This window comes from Electrona antarctica (assembly GCF_951216825.1).
Source record: "Electrona antarctica genome assembly, chromosome: 3".
NCBI lineage: Eukaryota > Metazoa > Chordata > Actinopteri > Myctophiformes > Myctophidae > Electrona > Electrona antarctica.
The window spans coordinates 30,323,475-30,350,333 of NC_136808.1; the positions used below are offsets into that span (position 1 = coordinate 30,323,475).

Here is a 26,859-nt window from a genome sequence, read left to right on the forward strand (position 1 = left end):
GACGTCATCAAGGCCCGCCAAAATATATATATTTTTTAAATCTTATGATATTTAGTCGACTAAAACAAGACTAAAACTAAAACATTTCAGATGACTATATAGGACTAAAACTAAATTAATTCAAAAGACAGACTACTGTACAACTAAATAAAAAAATGCTGTCAAAATCAACACTGGTGTGTATATGTACATTTCACACTATTCCCACACCTTTGCTCATGCATTTCCGTGTAAATTATTGTTCCTTGTGTCAACACTCCATACAGTTATTTCCAAAGGCAGGAATCAAGATTAGAAAGTACACTCTTTGTTTTGGCAGCATCCTAGCCCTCACTGGCGACATTTACAGTGACCATATTATTGACATGATCTTAAAAAAAAAAAAAAGCACTGACGTGAATTATTGAATATAGATTATTAATGAATGAAAGATTTATGAGTATTAATGATTATCTGTTTATCCATGTTGCTTTGTATTGTCTTCAGAGATATGTGGAAAATGCCAATATGATGGCTTGCTACAATGAGCTGCTACAGCTGGAACATGGAGAGGTGCTGGCACAGTTCAAGCTGAGGTAAGTAGGCTGCTCAATAGACATTTCCCATAGCGAAATAGTTAGCCTAAAGTATAATGATGTGTGTGGTTCAATGGTGCGCTGCACCATTGTCTTTTTAAGAACAATTGTGCCGAGGTCAAAATGTCATGAAGTGGATTTATTATCTCCTTCAAATATTGTCTTGTGTAATTTGCAGGGTCAACATTGTTCTCTGATACATGTACTTTTACTGTCTTTTTGAGCGGCACTCCTATGCACAGCTTTGTGTGTCTGTATGAGCACGGAATGTGCTCAGCTGATTGGCTGAGCACGGAATGTGATGTATGATAAGAACGCCGCTCACTTCACACAAGTGCTTACAAAAGTAGTGAAAATAGCCAATTTATGTTCTTGTGACTCGAACACGTGACACACTGTCAGGCCAGAGCCTATATGTGGCATGCGCCTGGACCACTAGGCCAGCGGGCACCCCTTTAAATGTTTTTTTTTAAATGATAATAAAATTGGATATAAGTTTCCACCCAACAGTGACGTGACATATGTCATGTATACAATTTTTAAACCTGATTTATAGTTCAACCGATGACTCTATGACTGAACCTCATGTCTTCCCCTTTCCAAGGGCTAGAAATGCTATCTTCACTGCTCTGGAACAAAGCCAAGAGGCCATAGAGATCAGTTCTGAAGATCAAATTATTCAGGTGAGTTTTGAATACACTTTGTTTTCATATTTAGTTATTGCCATATTGTAAATCCCATTCTCTCTTGCACTCGCTCTCTCTCTCAGGAGGGTGGACATGTTCTTAACTGTTGACCTCTTTCGTTGTATGACAAATAGTGAGAATAGACAATCTACGAGCTTGTGATGCAACGGGTTTGTAGATGGGCAATTTGTCTATTTTTGAATATTTATTTTTATTAAAAAATAAATAAAGTTGAAAGTTGATGTGCTGTACATAATTGTTAAACAAACATAACGTAACATATATTCAGTCTACATCGAAAAAAAGGAAATGCATTCTCTGGTGCAGTGGATCCCAAACCTTTTCTCTCAAGACCCAAAAGAGAAATTACCGTAGATGTTTTCCCCAGAACCAGAGGTATGGATCCCCCCCCATGCCCCCCAGCAAGTCCAACTCTGCTCATCCCTTCTCTTGACGTTTCTCTCTCTTGACGTTTCTCGCCTGCTGATGTCTTGTGATCCCTGATCTCAGTTATGATATTTGTATTCTGTCTCTCTCTTCTTGCACACTCTCTGAATGGATTCTTTTGTATGGCCCAGACCACAAAGCATTTAAGGCTGTGTTATTAGTGTGACTGACCGAAAGGCAACACGTCACTGTAGTACTTTGGCAACTTTATTTATTTATCCTTTAATATTTATTTTTATAGATAGACTAAAGTCTGTCCCGCCAGTCCTGACACAGTTTTGGCGCACACGCATCATGTCAAATCGACCAGATGCATCGGGAATCGTGTGCTTCCATTTTGCTAAGCGATTTATACGAGTTGTATAGTTTAATTTATATGAATTTATTAGTGAGTTGAATATGGAAACTAAGTCTTTTTCACTCAGAAACTGTAAGGGTTACAGTTACCACACTTGGGATAGAGTCCAATGGCATACGCAGGAAAACATAATTACACCAGTCAGCTTCATGGTGGCGCTATAGGACATAGTTTGGTTCCACTTGAAAAAAGCCAATGCATTTTTCCCATAGAGATTTCCAAACATATTGATATCAATTATTTTAAGCCTAGAATCAAGCCATCCAGAGTCCAGGGGAATTTAAAAAAGGTTTTCAATATTTAATTACAGGTATATGATGTTTTGCAGTTTTCAAAAGAAATCCACCGACTTGCGTCGGGACAACCACACTTGCAATTTCCCAAATTGCACCTTTCTAGTTACCTTCTGTTTTCATATGGTAAAAATGAACATTTGTAAGTTCTACCAAAGCCCCACAGGTTGAGCGATGAATATGCTAATGCCACGAACAGATTAAAGCCTGTGTTATACTATACAAAAAAGAACAGATCTCCAAGCTCACAACGTGTTAACTTGCAGCACAATGCTATTTTCGATGAGCGACGCATGCATACAACCAAGTATAAATCAGGCGTAATGTATTTTGTTTTCTAGGAACATCATCATGTAGCCACCAATGCCACCCTGGTAAACTGAACTAGTACATCTGACTCCAGCGCAGCGTGCTCTGTATGAATCCTCTGATATGGGGCAAATGAATGGCAAACTCTCATCACAATTCTCTTTCTCTTCTCATTCACAGTATGTGAACCCTGCCTATGAGTCTATCATGGGTTATCAACAGGGTGAGCTAATAGGGAAGGAAATTATAGAAGTGCCTAGAAGTGAAAAGAATAAACCTGATCTCCTTGAGACGATAAACTCCTGCATACGGAAAGGAAAGGTAATTGATGTTCATTTTACGAAATCCTGTTAAGCAGTGCTTTTGTGTACTGATCTTTTCACTGTGGTTAATTTACACCTGCCATACTGTCACTAAATCTGCACACTCTTTACAGTACAATTCTGTCATGGTGTTTAGTCATACATGTGCTCACATATCGCTTTAAAGACTACTATTGTTGAGCTACTGAAGTGCCTAAAAACTTCTAGGTACACAGTAAAAATCCTCAGTGTAACGTAAACCCTGAAACTATAAAAATGGACCTGCAAGGATCCATGTGAGTGCCCATTTGCATGCATGCGAGCGCCCAAGTGCATCTGCGTGCATGCATGCGTGTGCATGCATCCGCGTGCGTGTGTGAACTCTGCAGTTGGCAGAGGGCAGCTCCATTTCATGTGCAGAAGATCAGTGGCTGCTGGCTGTGCTGTGATGTTACTACAGAGGGTGCAAAGGTTACCTCCAGACAGCCCAACAGCAGGAAAGATCTTTTACAGTCCATGGGTGGGATGGACATGAAACAAGCGCACTGGGCGCCAAGAGTGTCCCCCCCCCCCCCCCCCCCCCCCCTTTAAAGCGATTCTGTGGTCTCTGAAACACACAGTTACAGTTCCAACCCTCACCATCACTAACCCTCACATATAACAAATGATCTGTTTGATATGTCATTTCTTTCGAATGGTTTTCTTTTCAATATAAAATATTTATCCTCAACTACAGCATGTCTCATCTCATGTAAGCTCTTTAGATGGCTTTAAAGCAGCTTAAGACTTATTTCTTCACTCTTACGTTTAGTTGATTTTTAAATCTCTGTGTTGTTATTCATCTCCTCACTGTTTTGCCTGATTCACTGCATTTCTTTGCTATTATTTTAATGTTTTATGTTTTCGCTTTTCGTTTTTATTTTATTATCTGTACTTTTTCTTGCTCTTAAAGCACCTTGCATTTCATGTCATGAAAGGTGCTCATAGAGAAATGAACTTCATTATTATTACACTGACGTCTTGGTGTGTTGCAGGAGTGGCAGGGGATTTATTATGCCAAAAAGAAGAATGGAGACAGCGTTCAACAAAATGTGAAGATCACTCCTGTGTTTGGACAGGGAGGGTAAGTCCCCATGTGTTTAAGCACATGCCATGTTCAACCACCCAGTATCAGTCATCCTTGCAGTAACTGACTTGACTATGTTTATTTTGTCGTTCACAGAAAAATCAGACACTATGTGTCTATCAACAGGCCTTTAAATGATAATAATAAGGTAACTGGGGTGAACATCTTTACTGTTTTTACAAATCGGATGCATTGATTAATTACATTTTCTGACCCAAATATGTGTTTTTCCCACGATCTGTACAGACTGATAAGTCCAGTGAACGTGTGCATTCTGTGCAAGCAGAGTCTCAGACAGGTAGGATCTGTACTCCTTCCTTCATCTGAATGTTTTCTGCATGAACTTTAAAGGAATCTATATTACACAAGAGGGTGTGCTTTCCGCAAGCATCGCTGAAGTGAAATAATCACTGTGTGCGTGTGCGCGTGCGTGTGTGCTCCTTTCCACAGACATCCAATCCAGTAGACACAAGGATAGAAGGAAAGGATCCCTTGACGTCAGATCTACAACGTCCCGAGGGAGCGATGGTGAGAGAGAGAGAGGGGGAAATTGATGGAAACTTTCGGTCTCCACTGACAGCTTGTGAAACCTTTCACATCCCCTGTGATACCAAGAGTGTTGATTGATTGTGTACAGTGCACACCCTCCTGATTATGTTGTTGAACATCCAGACTGTCATCATAGTAGTCCTACAGGTGATTTATTTGTTTGTCCCTCATGCCAGGGAGCTCTCAGCGAAGGCACTCCTCCATGGCCAGAATCCACTCTATGACCATAGAAGCCCCCATCACCAAGGTTTGGTTCCTCTCGCTCTCTCTCTCTCGTGCTCTCTCTCACGCTCTCTCTCGCTCGCTCGCTCGCTCGCTCTCTCGCTCTCTCTCTCTCTCTCTCTCTCTCCTAGCCTCTGTCATATGATTATTAGTTTGCATTGGCACTTCCATCCCATGACCTGGCTCATAAAACTCAATGAATGATTATTGTATATAAGTCTTGGGGCAACGTATATAATGTACAGATAAAAGGCCAAATTATATAGATGGGATGGGAAACTTTGCGGGAGCAGAATGGTCTGCTGTTCAGGAGAGTTCTTTAGGCTGTGGCCCAGCTTGTCAGACATGGAGAAAGTCCCCAGGGATGGTCACACTGCAGTTCCTATGCTGTATCATTTGACTGTGCTGTCGCTCCCTGTAGACATATCCCTCTCCAGAATAAAGCTATTAATGGAACGCCTGGTCGCGTGTGTGTGTCTTTCTGGGTCTGCATGTGTGCATCGCGTGTGTGCGAAGTGGGAGAGTTCTCATTAGGGGGTGCATAACTGCACAGTAAACGTAATTCTGCCCAGGGTCAATCAGTCATCAGTGGGCATCCATGGATAGATCCTATAACTTGGGTCATTGCATTGGGTAGTTGTTCCCCGTCTGAACAGAATCTCTCCCTCTGCTATTCCAGGTGATTAACATCATCAACGCAGCTCAGGAAAGCAGTCCCATGCCTGTGGCAGAGGCCTTGGATCGGGTGCTGGAGATCCTGAGGACCACTGAGCTATACTCCCCACAGCTTGGCACCAAGGATGAGGACCCCCACACGAATGATCTCGTAGGGGGGTTGATGATGGTAAGACTCCGATAAGGCAGGCCAGAGTTTCTGCATAGCCTACTGCAGCCCTTGCCAGCGTTTTTGAGCATTTTACTAATCCCACGGAATATTTTGTTCTGTGATGATGTAAACACCAAATATCTCAAAAGAAAGTCTCTACTTTTCATCAAAAACACTGTCTGGGAACAGAAAGCAGAGGAAAATATTTTTTTCTTTTTTTTTTACAAATCCTATAACATTATACTAGACCGGCTGGATTGTTGTGGAAGAGCACCCTCTATCATCAACACTGAAAACACAAAATGACGAACTGCATACGTCAATGACGGTCTGCACCTTGGATTGAAATGACGAATATATCCGTTCACGCACGCACACACACACACACACACACACACACACACACACACACACACACACATTGAGTCAGGATTTATACACAAAGTAAGACCAAAACCAGACAATGAATTAATAGGCTTGATTATTACACACACACACACACGCACACGTCGCACACGCATCACCACACACGCTTGCTGCGGGAGTTGCGAGACCGACACAAACAATCACGCACACACAAAAGTTTTGCCACGCCAGGGGAGGAGGTGGACTGCCGTTGGATGTGTCTGGGTCTGCACACAACTTTTGAAAGAATATATCCATTTGGAGAAACAGGATGTGGGCTCCGCCACCCCAATGACAGTCTTGTTAGCAAACACAAACACACCCACAGCGCGTGCAGCATCTCCACAGCGTGTGCAGCGTCTCTACAGCGTGTGCAGCGTCTCTACAGCGCGTGCAGCGTCTCCACAGCGCGTGCAGCGTCTCCACAGCGCATGCAGCGTCTCCACAGCGCATGCAGCGTCTCCACAGCGCATGCAGCGTCTCCACAGCGCGTGCAGCGTCTCCACAGCGCGTGCATCGTCTCCGCCGCACGCCACCATGCACACTCAGTCTCTCCCTCGGTCCTTCCTCCTCCCTCTTCTTCCATTTCTCCTCCCTCTCTCCCAGAAGTCTGTCTCTCTCTAGCCGAGACTACATGAAAAATAACAAACTAACGGAGTAACACACCATATAGTAACGGTGACTGAGTTACTGAATTAAAAGATAATGTGTTACAGTGCGAGTTACCGCCGAACATTATGGTGTTACAGTAACACGTTACTTGTACTGCCTTACTTCCCAACACTGCCAGTGAGTGCTTGGTAGTGTCTCAGCAGTAAGATCAGATTACTAAAAAGGGGAGGGGCTGGTAGAAGCATGCATGAGGAAAAAACATATATGATATGTTGACTTGTAGATCTGTCCTGGCAAAATTGTTACATATATTGAGTCAGACCTCTTCCGGCGCTAGTCTGCAAATCAGTATATGTGCAAAGTGTAGTTATTTGGAGCATGCGTCCGCTGTGAGACCCTAGCCAACACTGCCTCTGAACTCCATGGATAGAGTGAGACAGTGAGAAAGGGGAAGATGTAATGAGCTCATTGATTTATTTTAAGATATATTTATTTATTATTTATGTATTCCCACAAAGTTCTAATATTTAAATTCATTCAATTACCACATTTGATTCTCCTGTGTTTATTCACTATGCCCCATGTTTCTTTAAATGCAGAATACATTGAGCATAGCAAACTGTTATAAAAGCATAAAATGAGTTTATTGTTCATTTCAACACATCTATATTGTTAAGCACAAAAACAAATTCGCACAGTATAGCACAATTAAACCACCTGTTGATAAATTGATAAATGAGACTGTGTTCTTGATAAGCATTGGGATCAGAGGGGATGTGCCGAAAATGGCCATGTACAGGGAAAAGGTTGAAGACCCCTGGCCTAGGGCCCTATTTAGACAATCTATGTCACAGATCGCATGTCAAAGGTCGCAAATTGTGATGTTCCAGCTCCGATTATGTTAGTTAAATTGCGTTTTTCGGGACACAATGCAAGGTGCTCTTTGAATTGGTCATGGTGTGTTTTCTCCAAGTTGGAGTAGATTCTGCTCAGGCTGGTGGCAAAGAAAACTAATGCAATGTATATTATGTCAAGTTGACTGAGTCTCTCAGAAATGTCATCTATCATGTTGAACGTAAGTGTTCAATTTGGGTGAGCCAAGTACATTTGGTAAATTATACAAAGTGACAATGACAATTGTGTCAGTTGTATACTGGCAATGGTACTTACTACTAGTACTGTTCAGTGTAGGTATAAGATAGGACCCCAAGTCTCTGCAGTGGGGGGCAGGACCTTTTCCCCTGCGCCACGCAGAAGCCTATGAAGCAGTGAAGATGAGCGGGTCGACCGTGAGAAAATCGTCCAGAAGGTGGACTAGGTGGGGGATATGGTCGTTGTTAAGGAGAATCCAATCCAACAGAGTATTTCTGACAGGTTGTCGAATAATTTGGGGCTGCTTTTGCACCCGAAGGTTAATCTGACGGCAAAATAGTATTTGTCGTTCCAGTGCACGCCGAAAAGGTGCCAAGAGTCTGGGTGGAGTGGGAGGACGTGGGGCTGACGTGATGTCGGCTTTGACAGCCAGGCACCGCGCCCGGCGAGTCGGATCAGGGAGATGGCATGGTTTACGGTTGAGTAGTGGAGTGAATAGTCGGCGCTGGGGATGAGATTGTTAATGCTGGGGATGGATGAACCGTGTGGGGCGGATAGGTCAATGATTATTTCCTGGTCGCCACTCCTATTGGGCTTATGCGGCATGAGGGAAATGGGGTGGGGGGGGATCGAATGGCCCTATCATGAAGCGTTGCTTAACCTCTTCCTCGAGTAGAGTAGTGACAATGTCGGTTTTCTGCTAGAGCGGACTGGAGGTTATTGCAGGAATGAGATTGATCGGGGAGTGAGAAAAGGACTGGTGAAAAACCGTTGTTGAGACCGTTGGCTGGTTTGGTGGGGTTGTGAGGGCAGCTAGACCGGTTGTGCCCTCCGCCGCAGCTCCAGCAAACGTGGAGCATTTTACATGAATTGGAATAGGCACCCTTTGTCATTTATGTCAGTTATTACAGAGCATGCGGGAACCTATAAGCATTATTTTCCTGCCTTGCTTGTCCAGGGCCTGGGAGGTAGAGGGGTAAATGGTTGGACCGGTGGGACGGTTATTTTTTGACTGCCTGTTTGGGGCTGGCTGGGAGTGAGGCATGTTCATGAGAGCGGGGGCTGAGGCGGATGCGGCGGGTTTGGGTGTCGGTTTTGCGGCTGAGAGAACACACTCGGTGGTGGGGTGTGAGGGGCAGCCGCAGATGATGCAAGCGAGAGCAGTCCTGCCGGCGAAGAGCCAGCAGTACAGCTCGACATCCAGGGCGCCCCAGTAGGTGGAAACGTTCCTCTCTCCTGGCTGCCGCGGGAAGGACCCCGAGTGACGTCATCCATCCGCAACGTTGTTGTTGTCGCCGGTGGTGCTGCTGGTGAGGAGCATTGGACCAACAGCGCATACAATTGGCCCTTGTTTAGGGTTCTACCGAACGGAGCAATGGTGGAAACCCGGTGGAAACCCGGTTCCTGCCAGGTTTCCACCGTTGTCCTGAGGAAACTTGAGGCGGAGCGAGGCACAACGCCTGATGCCCTTAGCCTTTGAGCTAAAGGCGAGGGTGGAGCTGAGATCAGTTACCATGGCAGGTAAATGGTGGAGTTAACTGTAACTGTGGTGAAGTTGATTGAGCTCTATACCTATGGAATAGGTGGCGGAAGTAACCAACGATCTTATCTTGAAAGCGTAGTCTTCCTCCTGAACATATGTTGTACCAACTCCATTTGAAAGCCTGCAGTTTCTATTAGCTTGGTTTCCCCATCGATGATGTCACTGGTGGAGAGGTTTCTGAACTGCCCACAGCCCTCTTATGAGACACAGACAGAGTAGAAAAACAATTGTGGCATTTTATCATGAACATCAGTGAGGACCAATTAGGTATATGAAGGTAGGTTGAAAAGTGGTGAAGTGGTCCTTTAATACTACTGCGGCCCTGTGGGCTATATAATGTCGACCTACAAATCTCCCTTTGTGGTCAAGCAGATAAGACTGACGCATTTACTCAATGGCGAAAAGCTCTCAAGTCCTGGTGTTCAGAAAGGCTGCATGTCCCTTGGCAACCACACCACCGTCTACTAAGATGCATGCTATCATAAACATGAACAGCCACCAGCTACATCTGTCCCATTATCCAGCAGTCCATATCAAAGCCTGCGAGGTCATGTGATTGTGTCATGTGAGATGAAGGCAGCAGGGTCAGGAATGTTTGCCCGTACGCATGCAGACTTCAATATTTGGGTGTGTGGACTTTGTTTGCAGAATGAAACGGAGAGCGGGAGACACACAGAGAAGTAGAGGGAGAGACAGAGACTGATTAACCATGGTGAGGTAGAGAACTAGAAAGACTGCCAAGTTGGCAGTCTTGGCAAGAACCCCAGAGGAAGTGTTAGATTGTCCTTTGTGCTCCTGTAGGCTGGAGAGGAAAGCAGTTCCCCCCAAAACCCCTTCTCTCTCTCTCTCTCTCTCTATCTCTCTCTCTCTCTCTCTGAAGCAGAACTTGAGAGCCATACAATGTTGTCTTGGTGCAGGTTATTTTTCTTGCTCCATACTGTGCAATTATTCTCAGAGAAACATATCCATGTGCTCGGTTAATCGTTTATTCTCTAGGTCTCTAGTTTCTATTTGACTCTGCTGTGGTAGACAGTAACACTCAATATTTGACTGAGGGGTGTGGGGGCGTTGAATGTTCGAACACAGAGCTTTTTTTCTCCTTTTTTTGAGTGGAGCTGTCATCTTTCTAGGGGAGAACGTCTTAAAATAGCCAGTGTGTACAGAGGCAGCGCCACCGTGAGACAATGCTTGGGTCAAAGATGAGCCAGTCTCCTCTTCCTTTCTCACTCGTCAAGGAAACACTTCACTCTGTAAGACTACTGCTCAAACTACACCCTTATGTAGCTTTAGTATGGTTATTGGCTGACATTGGCCTTTTTTATATAGATTTACACATATATTTTCTTTTGGGGAGGAAGAGAAGGCCAAATACTAAAACAAAAAATAATATTAGCCCATTAAGATTGGAGGCCGATTCTACAAATGCCTTCTAAATCAGTAGTTCTCACACTTTCAAGATTTTTCAATTATGTTCAAAAATAGCAGATGTACAAGCTCTCAGTGAGTGAGCTTGTATATCTGCTATTTTTGAAAATAAAAAAATCACACCCGTGTGAAGTGAGGGGCGCTGTTATGATCGTACATCATCATGCATCATCTCATACTGGCCAATTTAACATTTACGTCATATTTGGCGGACATTTGACCTAATTTCTCCTTTCATTGTCAATGGCAAATATGAGACGTGTGGGGACAAGGTCACGTAAATGTCCCCTTCATTGTCAATGGCATTTAATGTTTGTGTTGCGGATATTTTGTGGGGACAAAAGCTTTATCCAGGGCTGCACTGCTTTGCTGTAGTTTGAACATGTGGAAATCAAAGAGTCTTCTAGGCTGCAAGACTTATTGTTAATGTGGGCGTGGTATCAGAGCAACAGAAAATAATGGCATATAAATCCCTGCCATATATTTCAGAAAATCAGTGGAAACAAATGTCCTCCCTGTAATTTCGCCAAGCTAGAGCAGGTTATAAATTAGATGTTAATTAAAAATGAGGTTGACACAGTAATAAAAGCCATAGTGTTTATTTTACTGCAGGAGTACACACTGAGTTAAGTTAAGACTGGTGTTTTCTACTGTGTTGCAATAGTTGGAAATTTGTGGGTCATGGGCCTCAGGCCGAGAAGTAGTCCGATCAGTTTGTTTTGTCTGAAGCGTAGTCTTTAGTGACATTGGGATGTTGGAGAACCAAGAGGTGCAAGCATAGTCAAAGTGGCATTGAATAAGGGCCCCGGCAAGAATCCTGAGAGAACCTTTGTTGACAAAAGAGGAAATTCTCCCCAAAAATCTTGTTCTTTGATTTACTTTTTTGATCACCTTTGATGTCATACTTTCATCTGTCGTTTGTTGTCAAGAATATAGCCCAAATGCGTAACCTCTTCTTTGCTTGAGATTACTTTATCATCAGCAATGGATTCTGTTTTACCAAATTGTAATGGCAGTTTATCGGAAAATCAAGTACAGATTTTACTGAGTTCAGAACTTTTGCATGCATGGATGTCCGTGAATTAAAGGGACACTTCACCCTTTTTGCAAAAACATATATGTTAATGACATTTAGAAGATTTAGAACACTTTCCTGGGGGTCTTTATGTGTGTAATATGTGGTTTTAGATACAGTATTTTAGATTTTAACAGTAAACCCAGTGTCTCTGATGTCATCGACACTGGGCTCACTGCCTTCCTGACCTGGACTACAATTCCCATAATGCTTTGGTGCACTGCTCCTCCTTGTGGATAGGGGGAGGGCTGTCTTACTGAGACAACATGTAGTCCAGGAAGTAAGTGAACCCAGTGTCCATGACGCATCCCCGTTTTTACTACCCAGTTTCGCAACAGTGAGGGGAGGGCGGGGCTAGCCCACACCGTGCCCGCCGCAGTCAGCGCACACAGAAGTCAAGGCAGACGGCTGTGGAAACAACACAAATAAAAACTTTGGCGAAAACAGAAGCCCAACATGAGGATGAAGGAAACATTCAGTCCAAATGTCCAGTTTGCTAATTCACAACAACTACTACTACTACTTTGTTGTTGAAACCTCGAATTTCTCTAACTATTAATTAATATAGCCATTCCATAGGAGTATCTTTTTATATTTGTCCAAGAAGAATACACACAGAAAGACCCCCAGGAAAGTGCTAAATCTTCTAAACGTCATAAACATATTTGTTTGCAAAAAGGGTGAAGTTTCCCTTTAAGGTCTTGTAAAGGTGCTGCCTAGTTCATGTATCCGTAAAGGCAGACACTTGTTATAATCATAATATGATGGATAGCAGGCATGTGCATGACGTATATTATACGTCATGCACATGCCTGCTATCCACCCTCTGTCCACTTAACGTCAAATATGTATTCGAGTAAAATTTCAATCCCACAGTTGAAAGCATAATTATGTGTGGCTTATAGTCATTTTGTTTTCTGAGTTCCTGGAAGTTGATTGACAGCAGTGTTTCTATTGCTAATCCTGTTGCCAGAGCCGAGTGGTAACCTTTGCATCCACTTCCTTTTGTCACACTCTTTCATTTGCTTTCTTGTTGCAGGATGGCCTACGCAGATTGTCAGGAAATGAGTACATCTTTGCCACAAAGCGTAAGTATACAAAAGAACTCTGCTGGTGATGGTCTGCAGATGGTCTTCCTTGAGTAATTCCATTACACACACACACACACACACACACACACACACACACACACACACACACACACACACACACACACACACACACACACACACACACACACACACACACACTCAAACACACACACACACAGTAACCGGAATGCTCGCCTTAAAACAAGCTCACCCTCATTTCTTTCCGCCGAACTGACGCAGGCTGCTCGTTGGGGCGGTTCTTGTATTCTTTTACAATGACATATTGACATTGTATTTGTTTTGCTGAGAATAAGGTTAGAAATAACTTAGGCATAGTTTTACTGGGGTTAAAGGGGAAGAACACTTTGGTTGTGTAGTTTATTTGCCATGATGTAACTCCAAATGTGGACAATAAATAAATAATTTCTCCAGTGATTAGAAAATGGGTAATTCAAAATATGCTCCTCATTGACTTACATTGTACGTAACTTTATTTACGGGAGCCTGTTTCGAATTGCACACATCAACTTTGTTTGTATACTAAAAGAATGACTTTGAGAGCTGTTTCAGCGTACAATTTAAGTCAATGAGGAGCATATTTTTAATGATCAATTTCTAATCACTGGAGCGATTATTTTTTATTTCTTGTCCACATTTGGAGTTACATCATGGCAAGGTAACTACACAACCCAAACTTCTATCAAAGTGGTCTTGCACTTTAAGTCTAGGACTAGGGTTAGGTGTTTACTGTTGGCACTGTTTTACTGAGGTTAAGGTTAGGAATAAAGTTAGGGTTGACCATTTTGGCATAGTTTACTGACGTTACGTTTAGGAATATCAGGCAGAACAGTTACGTCGGCTGTACACCCGAGGCGACTGTGTTTTGAGGCGACTGTTTTGGTACACACACACACACACACACACACACACACACACACACACACACACACACACACACACACACACACACACACACACTCACTCTCATTCTTCTTTTTCTGCCTATGTTCCCCACAGAGCCGCACCACGCCGCCAGTCACCTGGCCACTCCGCTGTCTCTAATTGACATCCCGCCTCGTATAGCCCAGGCCATGGAGAATGAGGAGTCTTGGGACTTTGACATCTTCAACTTGGAGGGTGCTACCATGAAAAGGTGAGGTGACAATCTCACCTCATCTACGATCTGTAGTTATATCACGTTTTTAATAAAGAGCTGGAGAGACATCCTGTTGCTGAACAAACGCTCAACAAGTCTATAGCAATGAGTACTTACTATAATTTATTTTAACCAAAGAAAATCACCTTCCCTACCTTTTAGTTTTTAATAAGATTTAGTTGATTATAAAAAAATCTATTTATTTATTTTCATGTTGATTCATTAAAACATAAATAAAACCTGCTTCTTAATTATTTACTACTACTATTACATGAGCAAAAGCCTGTTATTGATTCTAAATATGGTTTTTTTATATATTTCCGATGAATGGCACATCCCTGGGTTATAATCAACTCCCATGACCTTTGACCCCTCAGGCCTTTGACCTTCTTGGGTCTGACGATCTTCTCTCGCTTTGGGGTGTGTGAGTTCCTGAACTGTCCTGAGGGCACGTTGCGCGCCTGGCTACAAGTGGTTGAAGCCAACTACCACTCCGGTAACTCCTACCACAACTCTTCTCATGCAGCCGATGTCCTGCATGCCACTGCATACTTCCTTGGCAAGGAAAGGGTGAAGGTAAAAAAAATGTGCACCAATTTGAAAACGACAAAAAAATTAATGGAAATAATAAAACAAATACTGATAGGGGACTAGTCTAAATTTACAGAAGGGGGTCCCTGGAGGAAAATAGGGGATGCCTATCTAATCTCAGTCCAATGGAAGGTCAGCTAATTTTACTTTGAGTCCAATGGAGGGTCATACAAATTTAAATTCTTAAAATAGTCAATCAGTGACGGTTGTTAATTAACAAGCCATCAAAACACTGCAAGTGTGAACGACCCAGTAAAATAGATGGTGGTAGAAATAGAGATGGTGGTTAAACAATAAACACCCACCCCTTTGGGTCTTGGAATTTTATACATACATGTTCTACAGGGGTACCCTTTTTAAAAATCGACCTGTTCATGGTTGGGAAAAAAAAGAAAGAAAAACAAAAAAAAGGTTTGGGGCTGTTTTCTGTCTCAACCTTCAACCTTAAAAAAATAAAATAAAGTTTTTTTCCGTTTTTGCTGATTTATTTGAATGGGACAGTGGACGGAGACGGGAAGTTAGAGGAGGGGATAACATGCCAAGAATGGAAGCAGGCATGTTGCCGTGATGTGGTCAGTGTTCTTATACAGGCTGAGCCACCAAGGTGCCCCAATCAGCTCTGGGATTAACCATTACTGGCCTGGGTATAGTTTAGGTGTGCTTACAGTCCAAGATCAGCCTTACAGTACGTAAGGCTTGTGAAGCCAGTACCTATTAGGCTCCATGCTACTTCTGGGCCTCTTCCAACTTCCTTCACGGGTGTTACCCATGATACTAATTAAGGCTCTATTCCATTTAGTGTACAGTGGTTCTCAAAACGTTTTAATTCCAAGGACCCCTGTAACTCTGAGTATGTTACACACCTGTGTTTCCAGTGAGCCAACATGCACAATAGCAGCACTGACTCTGTTTGACCAGAATGGAACAGAGCCTTAACAGCGGTAACACCTGTGAAGGAAGTCTGAAGAGGCCCAGAAGTAGGAAGGGTTATTTTGAAAACGGCGTATGTGCATAGAGCCTATTGACACAATGAATGAGTTTCTGTAGGTTTGCAGTTTGCACACATTTTAGGGATGCATTATTTTGCAGCCATATCACTCACCGCTACGAGTTGTGCGATTTGTTTGATTTTGTCACTGTGGTTTGGTCGGCACCTCTGCAACACTGGTGTACGCTTCTTCCTTTTTCTGACAACCATATCATTGACACAGAATCTTGTCAAAACGCTCACATCACTTTATTTTGTCCCGGTCATTGCAGCGGCCACTAATGGTCGATGATGCAGTAATGGATTATTAACTCAATTACACAGTCCAATAATTTTCCATACATGTTGGATTTGTGGAAGAGCAATAGAAATAGGGAGAGTGCTAGAAATTCATGATTAGATGTGAATCTACACAGCTTTATCATGTCTGTGTGTAAACACCGCCCAGGAATCTGGCAGTGATATTCAAGTGTTAATTCAACTCTGTGAGAGTGTAATGAATTGTCCTGTAAGAGGCCTTAAAGCAGGGGTGCCCCCACTTTTTGAGTGGTGTAAACCACTCCTACAACTGGCTTTGTTAGTTTGTCTGTCTGTCTGTTCGTACCAAAAAATTAGCATGGTTGCTATGGTCACCCAGTTCACACGGGTGTGATTTCATTACGTCAGACATTACGTCAGACCACAGCTGATCAGTCTATATAAGACACTTACACCACTCAGTTCACACGGGTGTGATTTTTAGACTTGAGAGCTACTTTCAAAATGACCAGCTCAACCAGATCTACCCACCAAAAATATGGTGGGTAGACGCTGGTCTACCTGCACAGCGTGATCTACTGGTACTGTAGATCACGATCTATCTTTTGGGCACCCCTGCCTTAAAGGATAAGACCACTTTTGGCTTGTTTTCTTACCTTGTTATGAGCAAACTAGTCCATTCCATGAATTATTTCGCTCCGTTGTGCAGTTTTATAGTAAATTAAGAAATATAAATAATGTCTCATTGACTTCCATTGTAACAGGGAAACAGCTCTCAAAGTCTATTTTAGCACATAAACGAACGCAACAAAAGCTGATTCTGACAGGTTATCACATCAGGAAAACTCATTGAGGTTTATGCTGTGTTGAATTGCTATTAAGAACTGAGGCTGATTTAAAAATGTATTTTAAATCCCAACAGTTTTCTGAAAAACTTGCCTTTCTATGCCAGTGGTTCTCAAACTTTTTCATGTCAAGGAACGACAAAATTATATGTATTTGGCCGCAGACCAACATCTCAAATTATTTTGTTCTAGGGACCCCCAGAACAATGATTTGAGTTAAAATCACACCCGTGTGAACTGAGTGGTGCAACTCCGTGTGGGGGTCCCGGGAACTTCCAGTCCCAGACCCACAGGAATGCGGCCAGGGTGCCGGCCCGGTTCCGGCGAGCCACCCCGCGTTCCGAAACGGTCGAGAAATGACAGAGTTAAGGTGGTTGCACACTGGACGAGTTTTTCGGAAAACCGATGGAGAAACGCTGCTAAAAATCAGAAGAACGCGCTCTGTGTGCAGGGACCTTAATTGTGTGGGGGAATTAGCAGACAACACTCTCTCTCTCTCTCTCTCTCTCCATCTCTCATGCACACTCCACATTAGAATTAGCAGGCAACAGTGCAACACTATGGGCTCCATTTTCGTCACCGCTCTATATATATATATATATATATATATATATATATATATATATTCAAAGATATCTTACTATAAATACGCCACGTCTCTGTGGCTTCACAGAGACATGTTTAATCATTCTTTTGTAAAAGAACCTCCTCCAGCACCACTCACAAAATCAAAAAGAATTATTAAAAATAAAGGAAAATAGTAAATGAAAAAGCACGGCCCCCCACATTATTAGAAGGACATTATCAGTCAACAGAAAAAAGGTCGGGTGTTTTTGATGAATCTATCATGGTTAAAAATGGAGTTTGAAGTTATAATGGGTTTGTATAGGAAGGGGGCGGGGTAGCTAAAATGAATATCCAATATCTAAATACTGAATGGAGCAACTTAAAAACGTCTGTGGTGTTCACATAAGCCTGAGTAGACGATAAAATGACCAATTTTTTTTTAAAGTAAAATATCCCTTTAAATATAAAATGATGGTTAAAATCTAAAATGTCACAGATTCTTTCCCAATTTTAATGGGTTAAGGAGTCAGATTTTGTCACTAAGACGTTCTGCTAAAATGTTGTGGTTAGAGGTTGTTTTTCCTTCATACTGCTTTAGTCCTGATTACCAACACTCGTGCCTACTTATCGACAGTATGCATGTTGGGATGTGCTGCTGTCAAAGCATGGCCATGTTATCACTATGGTACCAGGAGTCCCGTCCGACCATATGTCGTGTTGTTAGAGAGTGGTGCTTTGGCCCAAGGGTGTCAGTGGCTCGGTGACTGATTCAGTCTGTGCACTGGCTAAGCTGATTACAAAATTAGCTATTTCTGACCTTAGAGACATGATCTTTCATTGGCTTAGCCAGCGGACAGTGAGTTTAGGTCATCTAAGGCTTAGGCACAAAAAAGAGCCTGGGACTCTTTTCCTTAACAGGCCAGATTAAAAGGGTAACATTTTGCTGATGAGGCAAATTTTCACCACACACAGGCAATTACATATCTACACAGAAGGCAATAAAGTTGCACCAGAACAAATGGCTCTACCGGTACCTGAGTGATAGTACAACAGTATTTAAATTGCCATACAGCCATACAGACTCAAGTACAATTCTCAGTGTTGATGTAGTTCAGAGACTGTACAAGTAAGAGCAATGCAACCAAGGTTTTTTTTACATTTGTAAACTCTCTTAAATTAACCTGATGATTTTTTCTGTGTAGTTCACAGCGAATGTGCTCATTTGACCTCCTTTGCTCTCTCCCGCAACTAGTGTTTTTCATTGTCCCATTCAAATATATGATTTCCTCTTAACAGCAAAGTCTGGACCCTATTGATGAGGTGGCTGCCTTGATTGCTGCTACTGTCCACGATGTGGACCATCCAGGCCGCACCAACAGCTTCCTGTGCAACGCAGGCAGTGAGCTGGCTGTTCTGTACAATGACACGGCCGTGTTAGAGAGCCATCATGCAGCGCTGGCCTTCCAGATCACCACGCGAGATGATAAGTGCAACATCTTCAAGAACATGGAACGGTATGAACTTCATCTGGAAAGGTGTCTTCATTTAATGATAATTATCAGGATTGTATTCAGCTCCCTGGGCGTAAACCTGTCACCCCAATACATTAAATAAATTACACATCTAATTTTGCTATGCATTTGAAGTTATTTCTGGTTGTAATACAGTGTAATTACAACAATTGTAATAAAAGTGTCATGGCATTGGTTCCCAAACTTTTCAATTTCAAGGACCCATAACTCTTGTATACTCTGAGTTATAGACCTGTGAGGGTCCATTTGGAACCCCCTCAAAGAACCATGACCCCACTTTGAGAACCATGCACTGTCCTATGGAATAAGATGGTTATACTTGGATGGGCGGGGGGGAGGGATTGTTTGTACGTTGACAGTGACAGGGTAGTAATTTGATTTACACCCGAAGCAGAATGCTGGTCCCCTTCGAAGGGAGAGTGTGAACAATGTATCCATTCATCGCCACTGTCACTGCAGTCCGAAGACGGAAACCGTTCACGCGGGCTTCCATACCATTTACTACACTCACACTTTTCTCCTTTCTCTTCTCCCTCTTTTCACCATGTCCTCCGTCTCAACCCAATGTTTGTCCATCTCTCTAGGAATGAATATCGTACCCTGCGCCAGGCCATCATTGACATGGTGCTAGCAACTGAGATGACCAAACACTTTGAACATGTCAACAAATTTGTCAACAGCATCAACAAGCCACTGGCTGCTCTGGAGGAGAATGGGGTGAGATGGGAATAAAATATGTGCTTTCCATTATTATGTCTTGCATCACTGTATATTTCTGACAATTTGGAGCACCTTAATATCTAAATGTAATATATATCAACTTTGAGAGTAGTGGTTATCCTCTACGACCTCTAGGAATCATATGTTCTTTGTACCTTAGAGAAATTCAGCATTCAGTTACACACTATGCATTCCCAAAATAATATCCTCCTGCAATACACAGACATCCTTGATCCAGTATTTAGTAAGCAATAATAGTATTGGTCTGAAGGATTTAACTGGATTGGTGGACCTGTCATAGCCTGAGCATGGACATCTGTGTGGGGAGAGAATTCTACATGTTGGTACAATCTTTCTCATCTCAGTGTGGAATGCTCGGCACAGCCATTTAAAAGATGTCTGGCTTTTTTAACCACTTAAGTCCTCTAGTGCTCTGGCTCTGTGCTTGGACCGCTCTTTTCCGTCTACTCTACACCAAAAATACCCAATCTACAAGCTCGCGATCGACACATTGTGAGATTGTGTATTGGGCGGCTATGTTTGGCTAATGTTCTACCCAGAATGTGGATTTTGGTGTTCAGTTAGGGCCTGGATATTAGGATTAAATGCTAGAAACACTTAATTAGTTAATAAATGAATAACTTTTTGATACTATGAGAGTGGGCCTTTGACCCTACCTACACTAAACTGCAGGGTTTCTATTCCTGGAAAGTTAGCATGCTATAATAAAAAAATATCTATCTATCTATCTATCTATCATAGCGAAAAACTAATGAGACACAGAGGTAGCTCCCGGAAGTATAACGACGTATAGGTTGCACGGTTGCACCAGGTCTAAATGGATTAAACATTTTAGCAACACAAATTTTGTATGGAGGTCCTCATCACAACATATTTTCAGATGGGGAGTTTGTGGCCAAATCCATATTAATCTGGCGGTTCTTATTTGAGAACCACAGAATGCAGGTTTACATTATAAATTATTCAATGCTGCTGATGGTTTACCTTCAGCAGGCGGTGGTTCAGGGGTAGAGTGCCTGGATCGTAACCGCAAGGTTGCCAGTTCAAACCCGGGTTCCCCCAGAGTTACTGTCGAAGTGTCCTTGAGCAAGACACTGAACCCCTAATTGCTCCCGATGTGCTAGTTGGTGCCTTGCATGGTTTCCGTTGCCATCGGTGTATGAATGTGTGTGTGAATGGGTGAATGTAATGCACAATCTCTGTAAAGCGCCTTGGATAAAGGCGCTATATAAATGCACCATTTACCATTTATTTTACCATTTACCTTTGATTTCAGGGAAACGATGATGAGGAATCCGTCAAAGGTGTCCTGAAAACCCCCGAGAACAGGATACTTGTCAAGCGGATGTTGATAAAGTGTGCGGACATCTCCAATCCATGCAGGCAGCTGGAGATCTGTATAGATTGGGCTGGACGCATCTCAGAAGAATACTTTGCACAGGTAAATGGGGCGGGGATAAATACATTCAAAATCCACATTAAAAGATGGAAATAATGTGTTTCACACTCCAACTCCATAATGTATCTTTTCCTTATTGATGACATTTCAGCAATCCAGCGTTGAAGATATCGCATATAAATATCAAATATAAAATAAATATGCACTGCAGAAGTTTGTTCCTCGTTCACAGTTCTCTGTGATTAAAACCTCATCAATATTCCTGGAGTGCATTACTTTCTTGTTGAAAATATGTACAGTATGCACAGTACTATGCAGTATACTGTATACCTGTGTGTGTGTGTGTGTGTGTGTGTGTGTGTGTGTGTGTGTGTGTGTGTGTGTGTGTGTGTGTGTGTGTGTGTGTGTGTGTGTGTGTGTGTGTGTGTGTGTGTGTGTGTGTGTGTGTGTGTGTGTGTGTGTGTGTGTGTGTGTGTGTGTGTGTGTGTGTGTATAAAAAAGAAAAACATGATGCTGCTGGAATATTTTTGATTGATTGTTTATTTATTTTCGTGTCCTGCACACAATGTGCCCAACCCTCATGGGTTTATAAGACACCATTTCACAATTGCATTTACAGCATGTTTACATTACATAATTAATTACATTACAACAACAACTCAGTACTCTGTCTTCTTTCCCAAGCTTGACAAATAAAATTGGCCACAACAAATGTCCCTTTGGCAAAACATTTTTACCTAGTCATTTAAATCTAGGAAATCCCCACAGATATAAGACATCTTATTAACCAAAATATCCCTTATGTCATCATATTTAGAACAGTAAAACAAAAAGTGAACTTCGTTTTCAATTTCATCAAGATCACAGAACAAGCAATATCTCTCTTCTTCAGGAGTGGCATTAAACCTACCCGAATATACTGCAAATGGAATTAGCAACCATTTTTCTTTTCGTGGTCATTTAATGCACTGTCCACACCAAGCACTATAACTATACAGATATTGTTTAAAAAATGGTTCTAACTCAAGTGAATGGCATACTAACTCAAGTGGAGTCCATACAACAACAATAACGACAGTGGTTAAGTATATAGACATCGATCGTTGGTTCTCAAAGTGGGGTCCAGGAACCCTCTGGTTTCCTTGATGGGGTCTAAAATGGACGCTTACAGGTCTGTAACTCTGACCTGAGTGTATGGACCCATAAGGGGTCCATTTGGTTCCATTCGTACACTCTCAGAGTTATGGGGGTCCTTGCAATTAAAAGGTCAGAGAGCCACTGATATAGATAGTTATAGATAGTGCTTGACGTGGAGACTGTTGGCGGCCCTTTATAGAGTTCAATTAATGCGAAAGATTTGACTGTGTGTTCTCTGTCTTCTGTGCAGACGGATGAGGAGAAGCGTCAGGGTCTACCGGTGGTCATGCCTGTGTTTGAGAGAAACACCTGTAGCATTCCCAAGTCCCAGATCTCCTTCATAGACTACTTCATCACAGACATGTTTGATGCGTGGGATGGTAAGACTGGATGCTGCAGCTACAACATCTGATCACTGGTGGAAGAAGTAGTCTACTCTTAATTTTTTGTCTTTAAATAAAAGTAGCAATTCCACAATAGAATAATGCTTTGTACAAGTAGATGGTCAAAGTGTTGCTCGACTAAAAGTACAAAAGTGTTGGCATCGAAATATATTTAAAGTACCAAAGTAAATGTAATCAAATCTTTCCAATTTTGTAAAATGTTTTTCAAGCTCAGAACTCTTTTCAGGCTCTTTTCAATTTGCCAAAGTATAAAATAATAATAATATAAATATGTTTTGTAATAGTAATGTAAATGTGAAAAGGTAACTATTAAATAAAACTGTTGTAATGGAGTAAAAAGTACAATATTTGCCTCTGGGATGTTGTGGAGTACAAGAATAAAATATCCCAAAATTGAAATCAAACTAACTCAAAACTGTACTTAAGTACAATACTTGAGTAAATGTACTTAGTTACTTGCCACCACTGCATGTAACACACATTGTAATTATGTTGGTTTCCCACCTAACGCTGAGCCTCCCCTCTCCTGTGTGTTGCGTCTAGCTTTTGCTGACCTGCCCAACCTCATGCAGCATCTGGACAATAACTTTAAGTACTGGAAAGGCCTGGATGAGAGGAAACTCACCAGCCTGCGACCTCCTCCAGAGTAGATGCGACGTGTGTGGGTTCAGCCCTGGATCCTGGGCTCCTGGCGTCCGGAGTGGCCCTCCTCTCTTCTCCCCGCTGGGGTCGTCTCGCTCTTCCCTGCCAGTCCAGCCAAAAAGGGTCCACGCTCCTGTTTTCTGTAGCATGCCCAAGCGTCCACATGCCCGTCCATAATGATCCACAGAAGGACATGCTGACAAAGAGCGACAGCTGTGCTGACTCCATTGGCTTCTAGTTCTAGCCCTGTCTAGGGGAACTGAGACAAACAAAAATGGATGGCAAATGGACACACAGTATCCTTATGAACTTCTAGTGCATGTGGTACAGTGGCATAACTGAGAGACGGTCATCAGAGCCCCCCCCTGCAGAGGGGTGAACATTGACCGGGAAACACAAAGCTGTCCAGACAGAAGTCTTTGATTGAATCGAGGCATTGGTCCGATGAGCCAGATGTCCAACGTGCATAAAAAAAAGAAAAGAAAAAAAAAACAATCTTGGATCGCCATCCCATCCTTCTATCCACTACAAAACCTGACTATACTCCCTTGTGCCCCCTAAGGCCGCACCGCAGAACCACAGAACTACACTCCACCGCTTTGTTTTTTAAATCTATATATTTTTTGTATGTCCTTCAGAAACACGTCCACTAATCCTGGCTAGGAATATATGTAGTAACACGAGGCTGTCATAAGAGACGAGGGGGTCAAGAAGTTTTCTTGGTGTGTGTGTGTGTGTGTGTGTGTGGGGGGGGGGGGGGGGGGGGGGGGTGGAATTGTACTTAGGCCACTGGTGAGAGACTGAAAACATCATGATCATTAGGTAACTAATTACAGATTATTTGGTAAATATACATTTTGTCTTAGATGTTCAATATTTTCTATACTACAAATGCATACCATTAGCCTCATAGCATAATTGCATAAGTAATTCTTACTTAGTAATAGTTCTTTGGCCAAATTGATATTTCTTCCTAACTCCATATCTTAAAACTGCTGCTTCGGTGTGCCTTATTGCCTATGTCCTCAGCCAGAATGCTTGCTGCATTCCAAAATGACTATGGCAGATTGGCAGAAAGTGATTTTAAGTCAGCTTTTTTACTTTAATAGGCAGAAATGTTTTTAAATGTAACAAGCATTCTTTCTTTTCAAAATCTTTTTATTGAACATTTTCAATGACAGAAGTCTCTGGGCAGGCAAATAATGAAAAGACTATGTTGCTGAGCACCCCACGCCCCTCCCAGACCAAAATAAAAAAAACATTTTCTCCCCATTCATATCCCAATTTGATAATTATTAAGCCAATTCCCAGTTCCCCAGCCTGTAACAAGCATTCTGATAGGCAGAGAACATAAGCAAGGCAGGATGAATCAGCAGAGAGAGAGTGGAGTAAGCAGATATAAATAAAGGCAGATAAACATGACTTAGGCTAAATTAGTTTTTACTTACCCAAGTCAAAAGATTTCTTCAAGTCAATTTTTCATTTTTTTCTTGACTGAAAACCTTAAAAATATGACTTAGGCAATTATGCTATGAGGCTAACGATACATAGATTAGTTGATGAATACATGAGAACAAAATAAATGAGAGAGATTAAAGCCAAAACTGATTAAAGATGAATAGTACTATAACTCTCAAAGTCTTGTCCACACATATTATTATTCATATGAAACATTAACATTATAAACATTTTATTTTCTTATCAAATACTACAGTACCAGTTTGAATGAACACCTATGTATTGCACTGTATACCATATTTGAAATGTGTGAAGCTTCATTTATACTCCATTGTGTGAGGATGCCGCAAGCCAAAAAGAGCTGATCTACAAGCTAACAACGTGGTGCAACTTGTAGATCACTTATTTTTGGCATGCGACACCGTCATACTATGGAGTATAAATTAGGCTTAAATCTCAGTGATTTGTCCAGGGATGGGATGTTGCATTGGAGAATAAGCTGATTTTTGTTGATCATCAGAGGTGTGTGTGCGTGTGTGTGTGTGTGTGTGTGTGCGCGTGCGTGCGTGTGTGTGCGCGTGCGTGCGTGCGTGCGTGCGTGCGTAACATTGCGGCAATCCCTTATTCTTGGTTTAATGCTGTAAACTGCTTGATGATTGACAATAGCAGAAATATGTGAAAACATTTTGGACTTGAAAGATGTTTTTCTCCCAGAAATGTTTGTATCTGGTTTATCCTACTGAAAAGACTGCCTTATTTTATACAATATTTATACAGTACATCCCACTGTGCAACTGCAACGGACACCTGGCGTTTTTATTATTACATAGTGAAGAAAAAAAAGTTATGTTCAAGTAAATCTCAATATTTTTATAGACAATGAATTTTACACTGGATTTACAGCAATTTACCATTATAGCTATCTGAATACCTGTGAAGTGGATAGTCATGAAGTGGCATTTTAGTCATGTATACAGAGAACTAAATGGTTTAGAAAGATGTGGATTACAGAATTGTCTATCACTGTCTTTAACCAGTCTAGAGGCCAATTTGTTTTGATTTTGACAAACATCATTCTGTTTTGGCACTTGTCCAAGATCCTTATGCACAGAACACCTTTTACCCAAGGTTGATTTCAGATTAGGATACTAATATATGGTAAAGAATGTTGCTTATTAAGAATATTTCCTATTTAAACAGTATATAAATTGCCATAAAAAGTAAGCAACTGGTGGTTAAGATGTATTGTACCATGGGGGTCTTTGTTTCTCTCTTATGACAGAATTGTCCACTCAATCAGGGGATTTGCTCCTTCTGATTCACTTCTTGGACTGAAGGCACAGAAAAGAAAAAAAAAAGAAAAATTAGAACTTATTCAATGGAAAATAAAATAAAGTCAATTACATGTTTGTAATTTGCAGTCATGATCCAGTCTCACTCACCTCTGATCTTTGCTCTTTCATTATTCTGACTGTCTTGTCCATCAGTGCCACTAAGTAGGCTAGTGCAGTGGTTCTCAAACCTTTTTAATTAAAAACACCCTGTTTGGACCCCTATAAGTCTGATAGTGTACGAATGTATTTATACACTCTAGAGTTACAGACCTGTAAGGATCCATTTGGTTCCTAACTATCAATGATTTAACTGGGGACACATGGAACCCCCTCAATGACCCCTGGGGTCCCTGTACCCCACTTTGAGAACCACTAGAGACCACTTAAGAAATTGGGCCTCTTCCTTACTTGCTTCACAGCTTCACAAGAACCCCATAACTCGGAGAGTGTACAAATGGAAGCAAATGGACCCTTAAGTTGCATTTGTACACTATCAGAGTAACACACCAATAAGAGGAACCCTTCAACCCCCTCAAGAGACCCACTGGTGTAGCAGAGTGTTTCAGTGAGCCAATACACAATATCAACACTCTGATTAGAATGGCTGTAAAGGAAGTAAGGCCATTTTCTTTCCGATATGGCTGCTGTACATAGCCTATTGTCACCCTGGGCCCAATCTGGGAACCCATTGGCAAAACAAAAGGAAAGACAATGCCCTCGAGTCAACAGTCTATCTCGAGAGACTACCATGGGCCTACAATGATGTAGGGCCTACATCATCATGTACAGTAGATGTGATATGTTTATTTGTAAAACGCCGCTTGTGGATTCCGGCACATGTGGAGGGACCAAGGTTTAATAGCTATAATTA

At 42.0% G+C, this 26,859-nt stretch overlaps 1 protein-coding gene across 2 annotated transcripts in view; it reads left to right on the plus strand.

Moving 5' to 3' along the window:
• Nucleotides 1–23,709, plus strand: part of pde8a (phosphodiesterase 8A) — a 61,000-nt gene extending 37,291 nt beyond the window's left edge. For both annotated transcript variants that reach the window (XM_079498024.1, XM_079498025.1), the window contains 17 exons: nt 487–575; nt 1,180–1,258; nt 2,849–2,989; nt 4,005–4,093; nt 4,193–4,244; nt 4,343–4,394; nt 4,547–4,624; nt 4,822–4,892; nt 5,547–5,711; nt 12,885–12,933; nt 13,954–14,089; nt 14,470–14,668; nt 18,638–18,855; nt 19,458–19,590; nt 20,891–21,055; nt 22,401–22,530; nt 23,098–23,709. In XM_079498024.1, the coding sequence (XP_079354150.1) occupies nt 487–575; nt 1,180–1,258; nt 2,849–2,989; nt 4,005–4,093; nt 4,193–4,244; nt 4,343–4,394; nt 4,547–4,624; nt 4,822–4,892; nt 5,547–5,711; nt 12,885–12,933; nt 13,954–14,089; nt 14,470–14,668; nt 18,638–18,855; nt 19,458–19,590; nt 20,891–21,055; nt 22,401–22,530; nt 23,098–23,204 (1,953 nt within the window). In that variant the 3' untranslated portion in view covers nt 23,205–23,709. The remainder of the gene's footprint in view (nt 1–486; nt 576–1,179; nt 1,259–2,848; nt 2,990–4,004; nt 4,094–4,192; nt 4,245–4,342; nt 4,395–4,546; nt 4,625–4,821; nt 4,893–5,546; nt 5,712–12,884; nt 12,934–13,953; nt 14,090–14,469; nt 14,669–18,637; nt 18,856–19,457; nt 19,591–20,890; nt 21,056–22,400; nt 22,531–23,097) is intronic.
• Nucleotides 23,710–26,859: the final 3,150 nt, after the last annotated feature.